General features: G+C 33.9%; 1 protein-coding gene across 1 annotated transcript; it reads left to right on the forward strand.

The window, feature by feature from the left end:
* Nucleotides 1-15,093: 15,093 nt before the first annotated feature.
* On the forward strand, nt 15,094-17,873 carry LOC149217512 (cysteine-rich receptor-like protein kinase 2). The gene is made up of 6 exons (XM_089390247.1): nt 15,094-15,910; nt 16,178-16,291; nt 16,383-16,522; nt 16,609-16,819; nt 16,940-17,174; nt 17,347-17,873. Exons 1-6 carry the CDS (start codon nt 15,094-15,096, stop codon nt 17,519-17,521), a joined length of 1,692 nt encoding a protein of 563 aa, XP_089246373.1. The 3' UTR covers nt 17,522-17,873.
* The last annotated feature ends 234 nt before the right edge of the window (nt 17,874-18,107 follow it).

Here is an 18,107-nt window from a genome sequence, read left to right on the forward strand (position 1 = left end):
AAACAGGTGAGCTACATGAGTGGCATCACTAGTTTTTCGACAAGGGATCAAATGTGCCATTTTTGAAAACTTGTCTACCACCACCATCACCGATTCATAACCTCGCTGTATTCTTGGCAGTCCTAAGACAAAGTCAATGGGTGACTGAGTCCCATGGTCTACTTGGAACAGGCAGTGGTGTGTAAAGTCTAGTGTTTTGACTATGTCCCTTCACCAGTTGGTAGACTTTACACCTACTCACATATAGTTGTATATCCCTTCGCATTCTTGGCCAGTAATAGAAGTGCCCGAGCTGCTCCAAAGTTTTGTCTATCCCGAAATGTCTGGCTAGACCTCCGCTATGTTTCTCCCGTATAATATTTTGTCTCTTCGAACAACATAAAATTCCTTCTCATAGGAGGAATACTTCTGCCTGCTTTCGTTCAACTTTTCGCTAAAAAATGCAACAGGTTTGTTTTCTTGGCTGAGTATAACACCAATAGTTGTGCCACTTGCATCGCATCGAACCTGGAAAATCTTATTAAAATTTGGTAACCTTAAAATTGGCCTTTCTGTAATTTTCCTCTTTAGGAGCTGAAAGCTGTCCTCTACTGCCTTGGTCCAACAAAAAGGCTGACTGGCCTTTTTGATAGTGTCCAACATAGGCGCGCAAATTTCACTAAAATTTCTTATAAATTTGCGATAAAAGCTCACCAACCCATGAAAACTACATACCTCAAATAAGCTTTTCGGAGATGGCCAGTTAATGACTGCTGCAATCTTTTCTGGGTCCATCTTCAACTCGTTTTCTGCAATTACAAAGCCCAAATAAACCAGTTCTCTTTGTAGGAAAGTACATTTTTTCAAATTTATCAGCAATTTATTGCGCTGCAATTTCTCCAGCACTCTTCGAACATGTTGAAGGTGCTCCTCTTTAGTCCTGCTAAAAATTAATATGTCATCAAGGTATACTATCACAAACTTGCCGATGAACTCTTTCAACATTTCTTTCATCAATCTCATAAAAGTACTAGGGGCGTTACTTAAATCGAACGACATGACCAGCCACTCGTACAACCCTTCATTAGTCTTGAAGGTTGTCTTCCACTCATCTCCTTCCCTGATCCGGATCTGATGATAGCCACTCTTTAGATAAATCTTCCTAAAGTATGCCGCCCCACTTAGGCAGTCCATCATATCGTCCATCCATGGTAGGGGAAACCTGTACCTAATGGTGATTTTGTTGATGGCCCGTGAATCCGTGCACATCCGCCATTCTAATCCTTTCTTGGGAGCGAGAAATGTTGGTACTGCACAAGGGCTTAGCTTTCCCTTATCAGCCCTTTGTCTAGCAACTCCTGCACCTGTTTCCTAATCTCCTCATTATCTTTGGGGCTCATCCGATATGTTGCCTTATTTGGTAGGCTTGGTCTAGGTATAAATTCGTTATGATGATTGATGCTTCTTTTGGGAGGAAACTTGTCCAGCAAATCATCGATTACAATGTCTTTGAATTCCTGTAGCATCTCTGGAATGTTTGCAAGCAAATCAAACATTTACGTGTGCAACAACACTATCTTTTCCCTCCTCACAACAACATAGTTCACTTCACTTTCCTCAATATGTTTCACAAACTGTTTTCCACCTATTAACAATGCTTTCATCCCGCTTGCTTCTGCTGTCTCCTCTTCCTTGATGGGTACAAGTGTATGCTTCATTCCATCCTTAACAAACTTGTAACAGTTCATTTTCCCATCGTGTACTACCTTTTGATCATACTGCCATGGTCTTCCTAGCAGTATGTGACACACGTCCATTGGCATAATATCACAGATAACTTTGTCTTTGTACCTGCCAATGTTAAATTCAACCTCACACTGTTCATCAACCAACAGCTGGTGGCCTTTTGTAGCCACGACACTTTGTAAGGGGTGGGGTGCTTAAGTCGCTTCAAACGAAACTTTTCCACCATCTTGGTGGCAACCAAATTATCTGTACTCCCATTGTCAATGATTAATTTGCAGCACTTTCCATGTGATTTGCAAACTATTCTGAATAGCGCTTTCCGTTGGGTCTGTTCAACTGTTTCCTTGGTTGGTTTCAACAACACTTTGTTCAGAACTAAGGCCTCCCCCATTTCTGCTACATCTTTTGCCTCTTGGGGCATTGCCTCAGCTTCCTCAGGCTGTGCAACAAACGTTCCTCTCTGGCCAGCTTGCTCTGCTTCAGGGCATTCAAAAGATCTGTGCCCCCACTTGTGGCACCTGTAGCACTGGAAATTAGCTCCTCTACCTCGGCCATTCCCTCTTCCTCATTGATATGGCCTGCCACCTCTAGTGTTGTCTCTTTTTTCTATTGTTCCTGAAGCCTTGGAGCTATTGCCCTCTTCGCTATTATTGGCAGTTCATCCTCTACCATAGGACTTTCCTCATCCTTTGCAGGTTCCCTGTCCTCTCCTAGCATTTTGTTTTTTAGTAATCTTTTCTTCAGCTTTCACAGCACTCTGATAGGCTTCTTCTATATTTCTCGGGGAAAGAATGTTGATTTCATCCAGTATTTCCAGTCTCAAACCGCTTGTGTATCTTACCGTCTTCTCCGGAGTGTCATTGGTGTATCCGGCTCTCAAGTTCACCCAGTAGAATTCTTCTGTATACTCCCTTATTGTCATCCCCTTTTGTCTTAAATTCTGCACTTGTCGGTAAAGTGCAACCTGGTAATCCTTAGGCAGAAATCTGCCTTTCAGTCTGGCCAGCATCGTTGACCACTTCTTTATTGGTAACTTGGTCATCCTCCTTCTCTCTGCTTGGACACTATCCCACCACAGGGCTGCGTGTCCCTTCAATTTGGTTGCAGCGAACTTGACTCTCCGTTCCTCGATGATCTCTTCACTTTCAAAATACTTGTCCAACTCACTTACCCAGTCCAACAGAATTTCTATGGACAGGTTGCCATCGTATTTAGGAATCTCCGGTTTGGGCTTGCTGCTGGCCAATAGAACCGACCTCAACATCCTCATCTCCAGCACTTCCTTATCCAATCCGTCTGTTGTAACTATGGCTTCTTCCTCGCTGTCATCTCCTATTTCTGGATCCGTTCTCCTTCATGCCTCCACTTCCTCTAAACGAGCAGTAAAGATCCTTATTTCTTCCCTTAGTCCTTCGTCTGCTGCTCTATGCACACCTCTCCCATGTCCTCGTCTTCCAACTTCCATATCCTGACTCCTTCAATTTCCTGCTCTGATACCACTTGATGGGTCCAGCCCACCCTTGTCACACTTATCAACGTTAATGATATGATTATAAATGAATTTAATGATGGGCAGTTGGATTACATATGATATTGTTTCATTTGGCAGTTGATTGTAATGATTTTATATTTGACTTGGGGTCTGTACTTATGATTTGTACCCACGCTAATGGATATTGGACAAGTGTCCACTCCTCAGAATTGTCACTCCCAGTTTGGTATGAGGGTCTCAAACCCTATCTCCCGGTCATTTTTCTTGTGAACTGTTGAGGTATGAGGGTTTCACAATATGTTTATGATGCGTGGTTTTCTCTGTATAATGTTATGCTGCCTCTGGTACTCTGGCTCGGTTCTTGACCTGGGAACTTGTAGGCTTCTCCATCTGGCAATGAACTCTTGTTTGAACCTGGTTATTCCGTCATTTGTTTCTCTATCTGGCACTTAATCTTTCTATCGAACTATGGATTATAGTTAGCTTGTTGGAATCTGGAATTTCTATGTGTACTCGCTGATACTGGTTATTTTGTTAGAACGTGTGACTCCTTTTGGTCTTGAATCCTTCTATGTGACTATTCGTTGAGTCCTAAGGTCACATTCCTCTGTTTCGTGGACAGGTTGAGGTCGCAGGGTCTTGGCTTCGGCTTCTTCCACAATGTTAAGGTAAGATTTTGTTCTCTACTATCAGTTCGCTCTTCTTTTCATACTGTTTAACTGATTCACTTGCTCCTTCGTGAGCAGAGTGACCCTAGGTGACTGCAATGTAAGCATCCTGTCTCTGCAAGGTAAACTCGAACCTCTAGTCTCGCTATTTCCTTTCGGTCTCTTCTTTATCTACGACAGTGTGCTCACAAAATTCGGTTGTTGTATGTCGTTGGAGGTATGCTCGTCCTAGAGGGTTTTGGTTCTGGCTTCTCAGTGCGCTGGCTAGACCCAGGTAGGGTTGTTCCCTATTTTTCCTGTCACTTGTGTTCTGTCTATCATAGGCTAGGATTACAGTGGTTTGTTGTAATGATTTGAGACCACCCACTGTATGTAGTCGTAGGCCATTAGACTTGCATTGTTCCTCTTGTGGTTAGTTGCTGTAGGGTTTGATTTGTGGTTACGGTTTCTAAACCGGTATGCTATGATACCCTATCGAACCTTGTACAGTGTTATTGTATGGACTATGTGTATATTTAAACGAGGTTTGGTGACTGTATATATATTCGAACAAATATTCTTGTGCTTATTTTATAAATGAAACAAGAGGGTTTATTCTTCAGAAGTACCTGTATGATTTGTCTATCCTTACTGTCAAGTTTACCCTAACATTCATGCTTTAAACTTGATCAAGAAAATGTGCATGCTTTTCTCTACTATCACATGTCTCTACTCCAAGAATTTATCTTACGAGGCACACATGCCTAACTAGGTCTTAAAGTTGTATGCCCATATACATGTAATTTACAAATATTAGCTTGAAAGTAAAATTGTCTTCTTTTTTTATTGCTATCTAGCACTTATGTTGTCAATCTCTCACATTTGCACACTTTCTCATACCAAGTGCTCTCCTCACCAGATCTTGATAATGTGGTTGCATCTCACCCTATTGGACCCCTATTTCCTCTCAAGAAATCATCATATATATGGATCAAATCCTAGTTGGGATTCTCCATCTTAGCTTCAACCTCAACATACAATGTGGCGACAATTGCAACCTTCAACTCCTTCTACAGACCATGATTCTTTGTCTCTATTATCATTATTAGAGATAAAGACAATAAGAGAGAAAATAATCATAGAAAAAAAAACACATGAAACAAAAGAGATTTATTGTGGAATACCCAAAACTATGAAAAACCACCTAATAGTTCATTTGTAGCCCAAAGGAAAATTATAGTGAAGTCTTCATGCCTTTAAATTGGCTAAATTACATAATAATACTATGGGAAAATTGTGGGTTATCAAGACATGGAGCCTAAAAATTGTCAATGGTAAATTTATTCTATGACCAAATTATGTTTACTAAAATTACCTTAACAATCCCCCTTAAACTCGACTCAGTGAGACTAACCTAGTCTGAACCTCATTGTTGAAGTCCATATAAAAAGTGTTACCATCCATCGAAATACATGGGTAAACAACCACTGTAGTTTACACTTTGCTAGGATACTTTTTCTTATACATGGTTCATCAACCATCTCACATTTGTCTGTTCAAGCTACCATAATATTACACCTTCCACCCTTATACCTATTCAGGTGGTCCATTCCACAACTTTATCATCCATAACTCTATGCATCATTGCACTCCAACGTGTATGCCTAAATAACAATTCTCACAAAAAGCAAACATTAGGCTACCATATAAGCACACCTGCCATCATTGTACCTACCCAAGTGGTCCATTCAAAAACTTGAGAGATCATGTGCTATCATGCTACATGTACACCTAAACAAAAGGTCTTAAAACCACCTTGGGGAATGCAACTTTCGTACAACTAGGATTTACAACTTGGACCAAAAATGTTTAGTGCATTCATTCATAACTGCAACTATCCATAACATACTAGCTCCTTCAACAAACCCGAACACTATTTAATCCATCTACATTCTCTTGCCCATGCAGCTACCTTATCTCTCTCTCACTATATGTCCTTCCCATGTTGATCTATACCTTGATGTGTGGTCTTCCAACACCATTTTTACTCACCAAATCCATGGGATCTGTCATTGGCCTAGCTCTCAAAATTAACATTATATAGAGCCATCCCAATAACCATTAAACCACTTTTATCAACTATTGGTTCTTCAACAACAACATCTAAATAGGACCACTACTCTTTCTCTTGGTTTATTAACATTTTTTTCACTCTCAGGTTCTTTCAGACGACCAATGGTATCGTCCTATGACGCATTTTGTAAGAAAATATCTATTACGCCATCAATATCATGAAAGTGTCTCTATTTAAATTCTAGTGAAATATGCCTTTCATGATGTTGATGCTATAGGATATTATGTGATCCATAGCTTCTCATACCATAGTGGCCACTAATACCTTGGTAAGTTGTCTTCTTTGAGGCTAATATTCTCCTTCTAGCACATAATCAAATTAGATTTAAACTAAGGATCGAGTTATGTCCTATTTTGCTAGCCATAGCTTCTCATACCTCCGTGGCCAAAAACTTCATAACCTTTATTCGACACTGTATAGCCTTCAATGTTTAATATTTTTTGATCATAGTTTCGTTGGTTCTTTGCTAGCCATATCATTTTAGGATAACATATAATTTTTTGATACTAAATTTGTACTATGTTCATGCACCAATAAAATTCAAGTTTGCAACACCTTCCTCGTTGAGTCGAGAGGCTCATACTACAATCTAGTGTGATATGTAACTCTACTGTCGGTCATCAAAGTTGAAATTCTGTTAGTGTCATCCGAAATATAAATTTTTAAAAATTAAAAAATAAGATAAAGTAAAATAACTATATAAAATATTTAAATAATATCGGTTCATAGAAAAATTTGCATGTGAAAAAATTAGATCCCTCTCGACTCATGTTAAATCCATATATAAAATAAATCTACACTAGTAATTAAAAAATTACATTTTAATAATATAATTTTATAATACTAGCTAATCCCCCCACTCGTCCCAATGCATGTTCCTGCCAACAAAGTTAAACCATCAATATTCTTTAATGCCCCCTCCTTCCATGGTGATAAACGAAAGGTATGGAAATGATTTATATGAGGATTTTTGAAGTTACTCTTCCATGTAGAGACTATATCTTTAATTTATTTTTGAGTTAGAAATACGTAACTGAAAATTGTGATAATTTAGATGTGTTATCATAGTGTAACCTTGCCTCAAAATCATTTCATATAGATTCATTTCCTAGAGATTATTGGTTGATCTTTGAAATTTCACATTATTATGGCCTTAGTATACGACATATATATAAAAAGCATACAATGAATTAATATGAGAGTGATTTGTAACAAGGGATTTTATATTAACAAATCCTTTTTTCAAAATATTTCTTCACATTTCAAATGTGTAATGTGAAATTACTCCGTATTTTCTTCTGTCATGAAACTAGTTATTTTCTTTCACTCTAATAAACGATTCCCTTTACGTAAAACATTTATTTATGTTAGTATTTATATGTTATATCTATTTTATATTCTTGTTAGTTGATTAAACAACACTTAATAATGATCACAAACCTAGTAATAAAGGAGAGTTGTCTCATCCCCTCTCGAAGGCAATTTATTCTAAAGGCAATTTATTCTAAAGGGAGAAATGAAAGATCTTACTTTTAAGGACGTCAACCTTAGCTTATGCCTTTTAGTGATCATTTTTTCTCTCACATGACACTTTGTGGGTTTGTTTTGTATTTCTTTTTAAAGAGAAAGTTTGTGCGATCTATTAGTTATGGTTTTGTGTCCATATTTCTTCTTGACATATGACATATTTTATAAGAGAAAATTATAATGGAAAATTTTGAAGGAGTATGGATTTCGCATTTCAAGTTTCTTTTGGTTACATTAATTTTTTATTTTTATTTTTGTTTCTTTGGATATTCATGAAATTTATTGTTTTATTAATAAATATAAAAAATATATATATATATTATTATAGGGGAAGTTAGATAAATAGAGATCTAGCGTTTATAAATCATAATAAAAAGAATTAGTATAATTTTGATAAGTAAAAATCCACATGAAAAGTGGTTATAATGCGAAACATCATCTTTTAATGACTTTTTCTAAGATATTTACGCAGTTTGAGTGCATATTGCATTATTTCAGCATAGAAGGAAATAAACAAGACAAAAGTGCATAAAATCAAGGAAAGATAGACAACTAAACATTAAAATAGATTGTGTCCACTAGTAAGAAATTTAATTTCCATGTTTAGTATGAAACTATTAAAATTAGGATCTATAAATGTGGATGTTGTTTAGACTTACTAAGTGACAAGTCCTCTTAAAGATGAATGTGTCTTATGACTCGCCTAAAAGAGCCCTTCACATAGGGTAAGACTACTTAATAACTTAATTGCATGGGAAAACTATGTGGAAAACAAACTTGTAGAAGCCTTAGAAAACAATAAAATAAATTCATGAAAATAACTTTTCAAAATTGATTAGAAGGTTTATATGCATTTACAAATGATGCTCCTTTACTTTGACATTCAATATATATATATATATATATATATATATATATATATATATATATATATATATATATATATATATATATATCTATGTATGTATGTATGTATGTATATTCCTGCCTGCAAATAACACATTTATAGCCAATGACAAAACCTTGACACTCATGGGCAATCTCTTTTCCAATATCCTCTATATTCTTGTCACGAGCATGACTACCTCTAGAGAACAATTTGCAGAATACTTTTTATGGTTTACATTTTAAGAATTAGTAAAATTTACCAATGGTTGTACACTTAAGGCATGTATGGATCTTAAAATTTTCCCTAGCAAAGAATATATTTTTCGGATGAGAAATGTACTTAGATGTATATAAACACACATAGTCAGGAGACAACAACCTTAATCCCTAGTTAAATCTATAGTGCTTGAAGTATAAATATCACCTAGAAACCATGACAACAACCCTCTCCAAGGATTCTTTAGCATCTAAGTTTAAAATGGATTCCATTACAAACTCTTTAGCATTGTGGATACATCTCATTTTCTTAGCCATATTCAATCAAGGGAGCGAGGGCATCCAATTTTAGGCCTTGCTTCTTAGTCTCAATCACCATGGAGGAGCCCTCTTGCCGCCAAATGTGATCTCTATAGGTTATCATTTCCCTCCAAGGGTGTTATGGGTGCCATGATTATGTTAGTTTCAAACCAAGAATGGGTCTCGAGGTCTAATCAAGGTCAAGGGAGAACAACAAAGTGCTTAGAACCATAAATAATTCTTCTTAGTTTTAATCACCATGAAAAACTAAGAAAATCCATTAAACATTCCCTCATGGGGATCTTTTGACTATGAGTTCTTTACTAGAGGATATTATTATGTTTTTAGTAAGATAGATGGGTCTTTGATTCTTAACAATGGGAAAGGAAGGATAACAAGGGTCTTGGGTATTGAACAAATGTTCTCAAACTCAAGCATCATGAAAAATGCATTGGAACACCACATGGGACCTCTCTATGGGATTTTTAGTCTCTAAGTGAAATATGGATACTAACTAATTGATTTGGGCAATATTGGCGGGTAGAGGGATCTATACCATGGTCAAACAGAAAAACAAAGGCATTACATAGGAAAATTAACATTTTGGGGCTCAAGCACCATGAAAAAAGCCTACAACCATGACATATTCTATCTTTGTTGGGTTTTTCACCTATGAGTGGTGTTACAAGTGTCAGTAGATAGTTTTGTTCTAAGGGGATAGGTCTAGAGGCCTTGGCAATGCTCAAAAGTAAAAAAACAAGTCCTTTACTCCTAAAAGGAGGTTTTAGCGCTAAAGATCTCATTTAGAAACATGTAAGCTGAGAGAGTTTTACATGGTTGTTATTTTATGTACAACAATAACACACACACATTTGCTTATTCATATGAGTTCTAAATAATTTGATAGAATTATCTCAATTCCTCTACATGTTGGATGAGTTGGTTTTATTAGTTTTAGCTTCAAATTAAGGAACTAGTTGATTTCTACTACATAAATAACAACAAACAAGTTTTTCCATCTCTTTATTTATATCTTCATTTTAACTATATTTTTTTAATATGATCCACATATTCAACACCATGAAACACATGGTTACAGAATATAACACTCGTATACAAACTTCATAAGATATTTATAAATCTTGTGTACAAACTCCATATGATATGTGTGTCTTTTGGTTGTGATAAGAACTTCAAATCCAATTTAAGGCTTCATCAATTTTATTAATTTAAAAAAAAAAAAAAAAAAAAAAAAAAAAAAAAACTTAGTGATGGTATATAAGAAATCACCATTTTTTTTTACAACTACTTTGAGCATAGGCCAAGGCACCTCCAATATTAGATGGAAGCAATAGCTGCCCATTAGTGAGATGTTATCACCATACTTGTAACAATATTTTGGATGCCCCTTAGATGTTACATACAACTATACATTTTTTTTTAAAATAATGCATTATTAATATATTAACACAAACCTATACATTATTAATACAACTTGAATGGGGGAATGGTTAAGAACACATGTTTCCTTCTAAGAGGTCACACGTTCAAAACCAGAGGGGAATAGAGTCTGTATCCCTTCGTAAACTTAGCATTATATAAAATGAAATAATAAAAAATAATTAAATTATAACTTTATTTTAATTTATTGTTATTAAAAAAACATGGAACAAGATTCTTAAGCATAATGATTTACTTCCATTTTACTATGAAGATTCTTAATCAATAAATATCTTTGTTAGAATATTATGATCAAATACCTTGGCTTATTAATACTACATGTCCAAAAAATTATAACTTGAAATACTATATCTTACCTCACTTCGTATGACACTTCATATAACATTTTGTTTTAATTAATCACATTGATTAAAATGCTAAAAAATTACATAACTACTTTGAAGATAAATATGAATCTTTGATTTGTGAATAATACTATGAATACTATATTCTAGAATATTCAGTGAACAATAAATCCCTACCATCCATCTAATAATTATCGATAATTAAATCAAAATTCTAAAAACTCTATTGCAAAATAAACATATTTTTCAACCTAATTAAAAATAAAAATAACATTATATTTTTTAATTACACAATTTTTTTTTCATAAATTAAATTTATATATAGTTTTTTAAATAGTTCAATTTTATATGCTTATTTTTTACACTAAATTATATATATATATATATATTTAAAATAAAAATATCATTATTTTTTAAAACAAATAATTATTAAAAAAAAATTACCTCATACGAGATTTACATAATTAATTAATATTTATTATTTTTGTTTAATTAATAAACTATCAATTTTCAGCCTTTTTTGTTTTTTTGACTACTAACAAAGATTGGCTTTCTCTTCTTATTTTATCAGTTGTGTTAATTAATAAAAATGATGTCATTGATCATATGTGTTATTATTTTAATTTCTTTAAAAGTCAAAATATAATTTTAAACTTGATAAGTTCTCTTTTAATCATTATCATATTCAATCAGTAAACAAATCCGAGATAAAATTTTATTAATAAAAAATATAAAATTTTATAAACACAAATTTAAAATATAGTAATAATCGAATAATACATCACGCTTTCGTATAAGAAATTTTAATTAAAAATTAAATTTTAAACTTTAATTATAAAAAAACGTCTTAATCACTTATAATAATTACAAGATTATAATGCCCACAATGCAAGTTCCCATTCGATGCCTTTTAGAATTCTCGTCCCTATATAAAAGCCTCTTGCGTGTATAGGAGTTGATTCTACGCCTTTTGCAATCGAGTAGGTAGACGAAGCTTTCAAAAAGTCTATATTTAACTAGCAATTGTTCCAAAAGGTATAAAGAGAGGTCGATAGGATTATTAAATTAGAATTGTTGAATTTCTCTAGAAGAGATACTAAAATATAGTCATATACTTTACTATATGTATCGATTCTTCTTCTCAAAAGATTAATAAAAAGGGAGAAATGGATTTTGAGATGGTTGGATCTTTAAAAGATTAATTTTAGAATTTAAAATCAAGTAAGGTAATATTATAGCAATGTGATTTATTTTCCTCATTACAAATTTGACAATTTTTTTAGGGATGAATAAAGTTATACCATCATTTTACATCTTTGTATGGTGAAGGAATATCTTCAAGATTTTTTCTCAATTTTGAATCAACTCAAAATTTCAAAAAAATTCCAAATTAATCAATGTTTTGACTTCTTATATTATTGGATTCTAATAGATGGAAAGAAATTTACTACAGGATCAAATAATTCTAATTGAAAACCTAACATAATTTATCACAAGTATGAAAGACTTACATCATATAAATCATATAGCAATTTGCAAAATCAAACAATGAATTTAGATATATGAATCTCAACCTTTGCACACATAGACCCATACATAAACTAATTTGCAGAGATTAGTTATCAAACTATGATAAACCCATTAGAATATATATTTACCAAAAGATTGTGCCCTTATGTTGATTTCACTTTTTCCTTCTTTTTGAGAGGCATCAAGGATTAAACAAATGGTAAGGTATCAAGGATTAAACAAATGGTATAATTTAATAAATTCAATTCAAAGATTAAATAGATAAATCACCTTCATGTAATCCTTTAAACTCTACTTCAAAATAAACATATTTAATTGGACTCTAGTTTCTAGTTTCTTGATACTACCATCTAAAGAGCATCTTTCACAAATTAGGCTAAGCTTAGAGAGGAGATATGCACACGTTAGGTAAATTAAAATCATCCATCACTTATTTTGAGAATGCATATCTACTTACATTGATTGCGATTATTTTAAAAAATCTAAACATTACATTTTTTTAATAAAATTGACTTTAGTATCATTTCACCACTATAATTATTGTATTTAATAATTATAATTCTTTTATATAAATTAAATTAAAATTTATTTTTATAATAATATCTATATTTAAAATTATAAAAAATATCATATATATATATATATATATATATATATATATATATATATATATATTTATTGAATGTGAAACTTTATAATAATAAAAACATTTTGTTACACTAAAATATATATAAATATTTTATAAAATACAACATGATTTTATTAATTTTTAAAAAATCCACATAAATGAAATTATATATGCTTAAATAGTTAAAATATCTAAAATAATAAAAATAATTATTATTATTTTAAAATTAATTTGGTGTTTGACTATGATTCTAATTTTTATTTAACATTAGTTTCTTTATTATCAAATACTTTGCACCATACTTCAAAATTATATGTTAATAGATTATTTTTTCTTTTCTTATTATTATAAATTTCTTTTATTTATTTGGTGATTAATTTATTAATTACAGATTGTATTGTGACAATGTTTTTAAAAATTTGTTAGGCTTTCCTCTATTTTTTATACTATTTTAATTTCAATCAATATTATTTAACCATTATTCTATTAATACAATGACATACAAAATAAATTTTAATATATTAGAAAAATAAATTATATATATATATATTCTAATTTTTTAATTTTTTTTACTTAGCGTTTCCAATTCCAATTCAATCACTACTTTTTAACCCAATTTTTTTTTATATAAACCACTCTATTTAATATATAAATAATAAATTAAATAAAAAAACTATATAGATGATTCCATTCCAATTCAACCACTATTATGTTTTTAAAAAATTCATATAAGCCACTCAAACTAATATAAAAATAAAAAATTAAATGGAAAACCTACCCGGGAAAATGTTTAAATAAAAAACCTGGTTTCTAAAGGGCCACAGGCAATGGACATAGTGATCTGACACATCATCCCATAAAAAGAATTTACATAAACCTGTCACATCAACTAAAAATAGGATGAATCTATTCCAACTAAACAAATCATCCCGTGTAAAAGCCTCTTGCGTGTATAGGAGCCGATTCCACGCCTTTCGAAATCCAGTAGGTAGACGAAGCTTTCAAAAAGTCTACGGCTTTTGAATTTGAATTCGGAGTTTTGATAATTATGGTATTTGTTTGTCATAAGAATGACGACCTTTCAATGGAAAAAATTAAAGGAACTAGACGCGTAGATTTGAATTTTTTACAATTATTAAATAATTATAATATTTACTTATTATTAAATTTATTGGGAAGCAAGTGTCTTGCCATTTATTTGTTTGTATTTTATTAAGTAAAATTTATTTATTATGATTTTATTTATTTTGAAGTTTATTTTGTATTAAGTTAAATGAAGATTATATATATCAAAATTTTTGTTATTGTTTTTTTTGAAAAGAAGTCAAATGAGATTGCTAAAATTTTGTCTAACTAAAACATTTTATAAATAAAAAGATTTTATAAATAAAAAGAAATCATACTAGTAATATAAGTTAAGAATTTTATAAATAAGAACTTGTAAAAATAAACTGATTAAGTGAGAGGTTAACCCACATCTACATAAAACGACAAAAATTATTGTTAGTATTACAAGCAAAATACCAGTGAATTGAATAGAATCTCTACGCATCTAGTTACACTGGTCACTACCCTCATCTAAAAAAGAAAATATCTACTAATATCTTCATTAAAATAATTAACGTACAGAATTAATCACTACCCTCATTTAAGGAAAAAAAAATATCTACTAATTTCTTTGTTAAAATAATTGACGTACAGAATTAGTGACTAACCTCGTCCAATAAATTTTTTAATCTAATATCTTGGCTAGAATAGTCAGCGTGCAGTATATACGGTTGGATAGAATTCCCATATTGAATCGGCTTATTCCTACCTATATTAAAATGAAATTTAACCGCAACCCCTTTAGCGTGACCGGGCATCATATCAAAAGAGAGGAATGCCCACTTCTGAACAGCTTCATTGGAGAATGTTTTTAATATATTCGAATTTTACAATTTAATATTAATATTTTTCAATTTGAAGCATTCTTCTAAACTTTTAACTCAAATAAAAATTTAAATAAAATGAAAAGATAATCATGAAAATGTCAAACTTGATACCGGAAAAAAACAGATCCAGAATAGAAACTCAAGTTGGCGTGATAATATATAAGCAGCCTCAATCATCAAATTAGAAAAGGGAAGCGCGCTGAACTTTGCAAGCCCAGGAATATAGGAGCAGCAGGGAAGGGCGTTGAGCTCATACCGTGCGCTGCGATGGCGTTGAAGATAATGCAATTAATCAGAATCACGCTACTTACCTTCACTGTATTGACGAGTCTGCACCTCTCAATCGGTCGACAGACAAATCTTCTTACTGAGGTTTCGAATGGGGACAGTTGTGGCAGTAGCGGCCAGTATACAAATGGTAGCGTCTTCCAGGGTAGTGTAATGAAGGTTTTGGAATCATTGGCGGTCAATGTTTCCACGACTGGATTCGATACTTCTGTTGCGGGTCAAAATAGCATTAATTCTGTTTATGGGCTTCGCCAGTGCAGGGGAGATTTAAGTTCCTCGGACTGCCACCAGTGCGCATCTACGATAACACAAATGCTTCTTCAGAAATGTCACAACAGTACATCGGGATTCATTCAACTAGTAGGCTGCTTCTTAAGGTACGACACTCATTATTTTTACAATTATAGTGAGAGTATCCAAACTTATGCTGGTGCTTGCAACCCGGATATGAGTGACGAGCGAGAGACGTTCGCGTCTGCTGTTTTAAATGTTCTCTCAAATATTACCGAAAGAGCCGTGTGGAATCCCAGCCTTTTTGCTGCAGATCTATTCCAAGCGGATTCTTCGTCATCGAGGCTAATCTACGGCTTAGCCCAGTGTTGGAGAGATCTGTCCCAAGCGAGCTGCCAGTCTTGCCTATCTTTTGCTCTGTCAAATATAACAGCTCAGCCAATTAATTCACTGGGATGTCCAACCGGATCAACTGGAGCACAGTGGTATGCTATGGGCTGCCAGTTGCGTTACGAGGTTTATTTGTTTTACAATACGCCGCCGCCGCCTTCTCCTCCATTATCCGGTATCTTCTTTCACATGTTTTAGATTATACTACGATGAGTAGACAAGTTTTGTACATTTTGATGAAATTAAACATGCCCAATTTAATACCAAGGCTTCCTGAGCAAATTGGCAAACGGCACTCATACTCCTATCCCCTCGCCACCGGCTCCATCACCTTGTTTCATGCTTCATATATTTTACATGACAAGAATAAACTAGTTTTGCACATTTTGGTGAAATTAAACATGCCCAATTTAATGGTGAGTTTTTTTCTGAAAATTGGCAGAAGGCAGACTTGCGATAACCCTGGGCGCAGTAGCCGCTTCCGTTGGATTAATTGCAGCCATTTGCCTATATCGTTTTCGCCCAAACCGTTGGGAACGGATTTCTCGAAGCAGAGGTTGCAAAATTGCTCAATCATTCACTGTGCACCTTATTAACTTGTATGTGGTGAACTCTTCGCCTATTTCATTACGTAATTGCTTTCGCAGGTGAGGAAGGAGAAATTAGCTTATCGCCTTCGATGGCGAATCTGGAGCTCATTTTCAAATACGATACTCTAAGGAGGGCTACCTCCGATTTTAAAGCTGAAAACAAACTTGGCGAAGGAGGGTTTGGATCCGTCTTCAAGGCAAGGGCCTGCGATCATTTCCTTCCATTGAATTACATGCGTTATAATGGAGAACGAAAATAATTTTGAAATTCATTCATCTTCAGGGCGTTCTACCTGACGGTAGAGAGGTTGCAATTAAACGGCTGAATATAGGTTCAAGGCAAGGAGACAATGAATTTCTGAATGAGGCAAATCTCATAACTCGTGTTCAGCACAGGAATCTAGTGAGATTGCTTGGTTGCTCTGTTCAAAGATCAGAAAGGCTGCTAGTTTACGAATACCTCCACAACAGTAGTCTCGACAAGATTATATTCGGTTTGTTCTCGCTTGCCCTTTGACTGCTTAATCTCTGCTTGAATTCCGGAATTGTTCGAGTTTGTGCACGTAGCTTCTGAAGTTTTAGATACAACTTTTTACTGTCTGTGATATATGTAGATACAACAAAACGGCATTTACTTAATTGGACAGACAGGAATGAAATCATAGTTGGGACTGCGCGTGGGCTTGCCTATCTGCATGAGGACTCAGAGATTCGAATCGTCCACAGAGATATCAAAGCAAGCAATATCTTACTAGACAATAAATATAGACCCAAAATTGCAGACTTTGGCTTAGCCAAATTATTTGCAGAAGATGAAAGCCACGTTAGCACTAGAGTTGCAGGAACTCTGTAAGAGTTTTCCCTTCAGTTCAATCTCTTCATGTTCCAATCTTTATTTTTCCAATCTTTATTCAATAAATCGCAGGATATGAACCTATTACAAATCAAATAAATGAGAGACGATCATATAATTTTAAGAGGGTTAATATATGGAGCTTTGATTGTACATAACATTGTGCAGTGGTTACATTGCGCCTGAGGCCTTACGCGGACAGTTGACAGAGAAAGCAGATGTATTCAGCTACGGAGTGCTTCTTCTCGAAATTATCAGCGGAAGAAAGAACCATAGTTTGCTTCAACACATGGAGTTTCTCATTGAAGCTGTATGGCTCTTGTGGATCTCATTCTTGAAGTAGAAATTTTCTAGAATGTCCATAGAATTATGATTTCTTTGCGAACTAATGCTTTACGTTTTGTGGTTATTGGTCAATTACTAGACATGGAGACTGTATAACGCAGAGAGAGCATTAGAAGTTATGGATCCCACATTGGAGGGCAGTTACTCATGGGAAGAAGGGCTTAGAGTGATTAAAATTGGTCTTCTGTGCACCCAAGCAAGCGCAACTTTGAGACCTTCAATGTCCCAGGTGGTGTTGATGCTAACCGGTGAGCAACAACATATTCCTTCGCCCACAAGGCCTGCTTTCGTCGATGAGGAGAGTGTGTTGCCCGCACCAGACCAAGCGGAACGTCCTACAGTGACTCCTATTCAACACCTTAACAACACGTCAACGAACACTGACTCATTGGAAGTAGCGACTTATTGTGGGACACCATCTAATGTCCACTCGGCAGGTGGTAATCTTTCATTAAGCACCATGGACCCAAGGTGAAAATAAGGCGTTGCCTTGCTATTATATTTATCTCCACTGATTATAATAAAGCAGTATTTACGCTACTCATTCTATAATTTGATACTGGTTTTGAGACAATTAAGCATCT

This window comes from Pinus tabuliformis, chromosome 1_1 (genome assembly GCF_031772625.1).
Source record: "Pinus tabuliformis cultivar Carrire ecotype Pingquan chromosome 1_1, CPIR1, whole genome shotgun sequence".
Classification (NCBI taxonomy): Eukaryota; Viridiplantae; Streptophyta; class Pinopsida; order Pinales; family Pinaceae; genus Pinus; species Pinus tabuliformis.

Excerpts from the sequence above, each read along its gene's own strand:
- LOC149217512 (XM_089390247.1), top strand. The coding sequence starts at position 15,094 with ATGGCGTTGAAGATAATGCAATTAATCAGAATCACGCTACTTACCTTC. Across the intron at positions 16,292-16,382 it reads ACGGATTTCTCGAAGCAGAG|GTGAGGAAGGAGAAATTAGC; the intron begins GTTGCAAAATTG and ends TTGCTTTCGCAG. Across the intron at positions 16,523-16,608 it reads GGTTTGGATCCGTCTTCAAG|GGCGTTCTACCTGACGGTAG; the intron begins GCAAGGGCCTGC and ends ATTCATCTTCAG.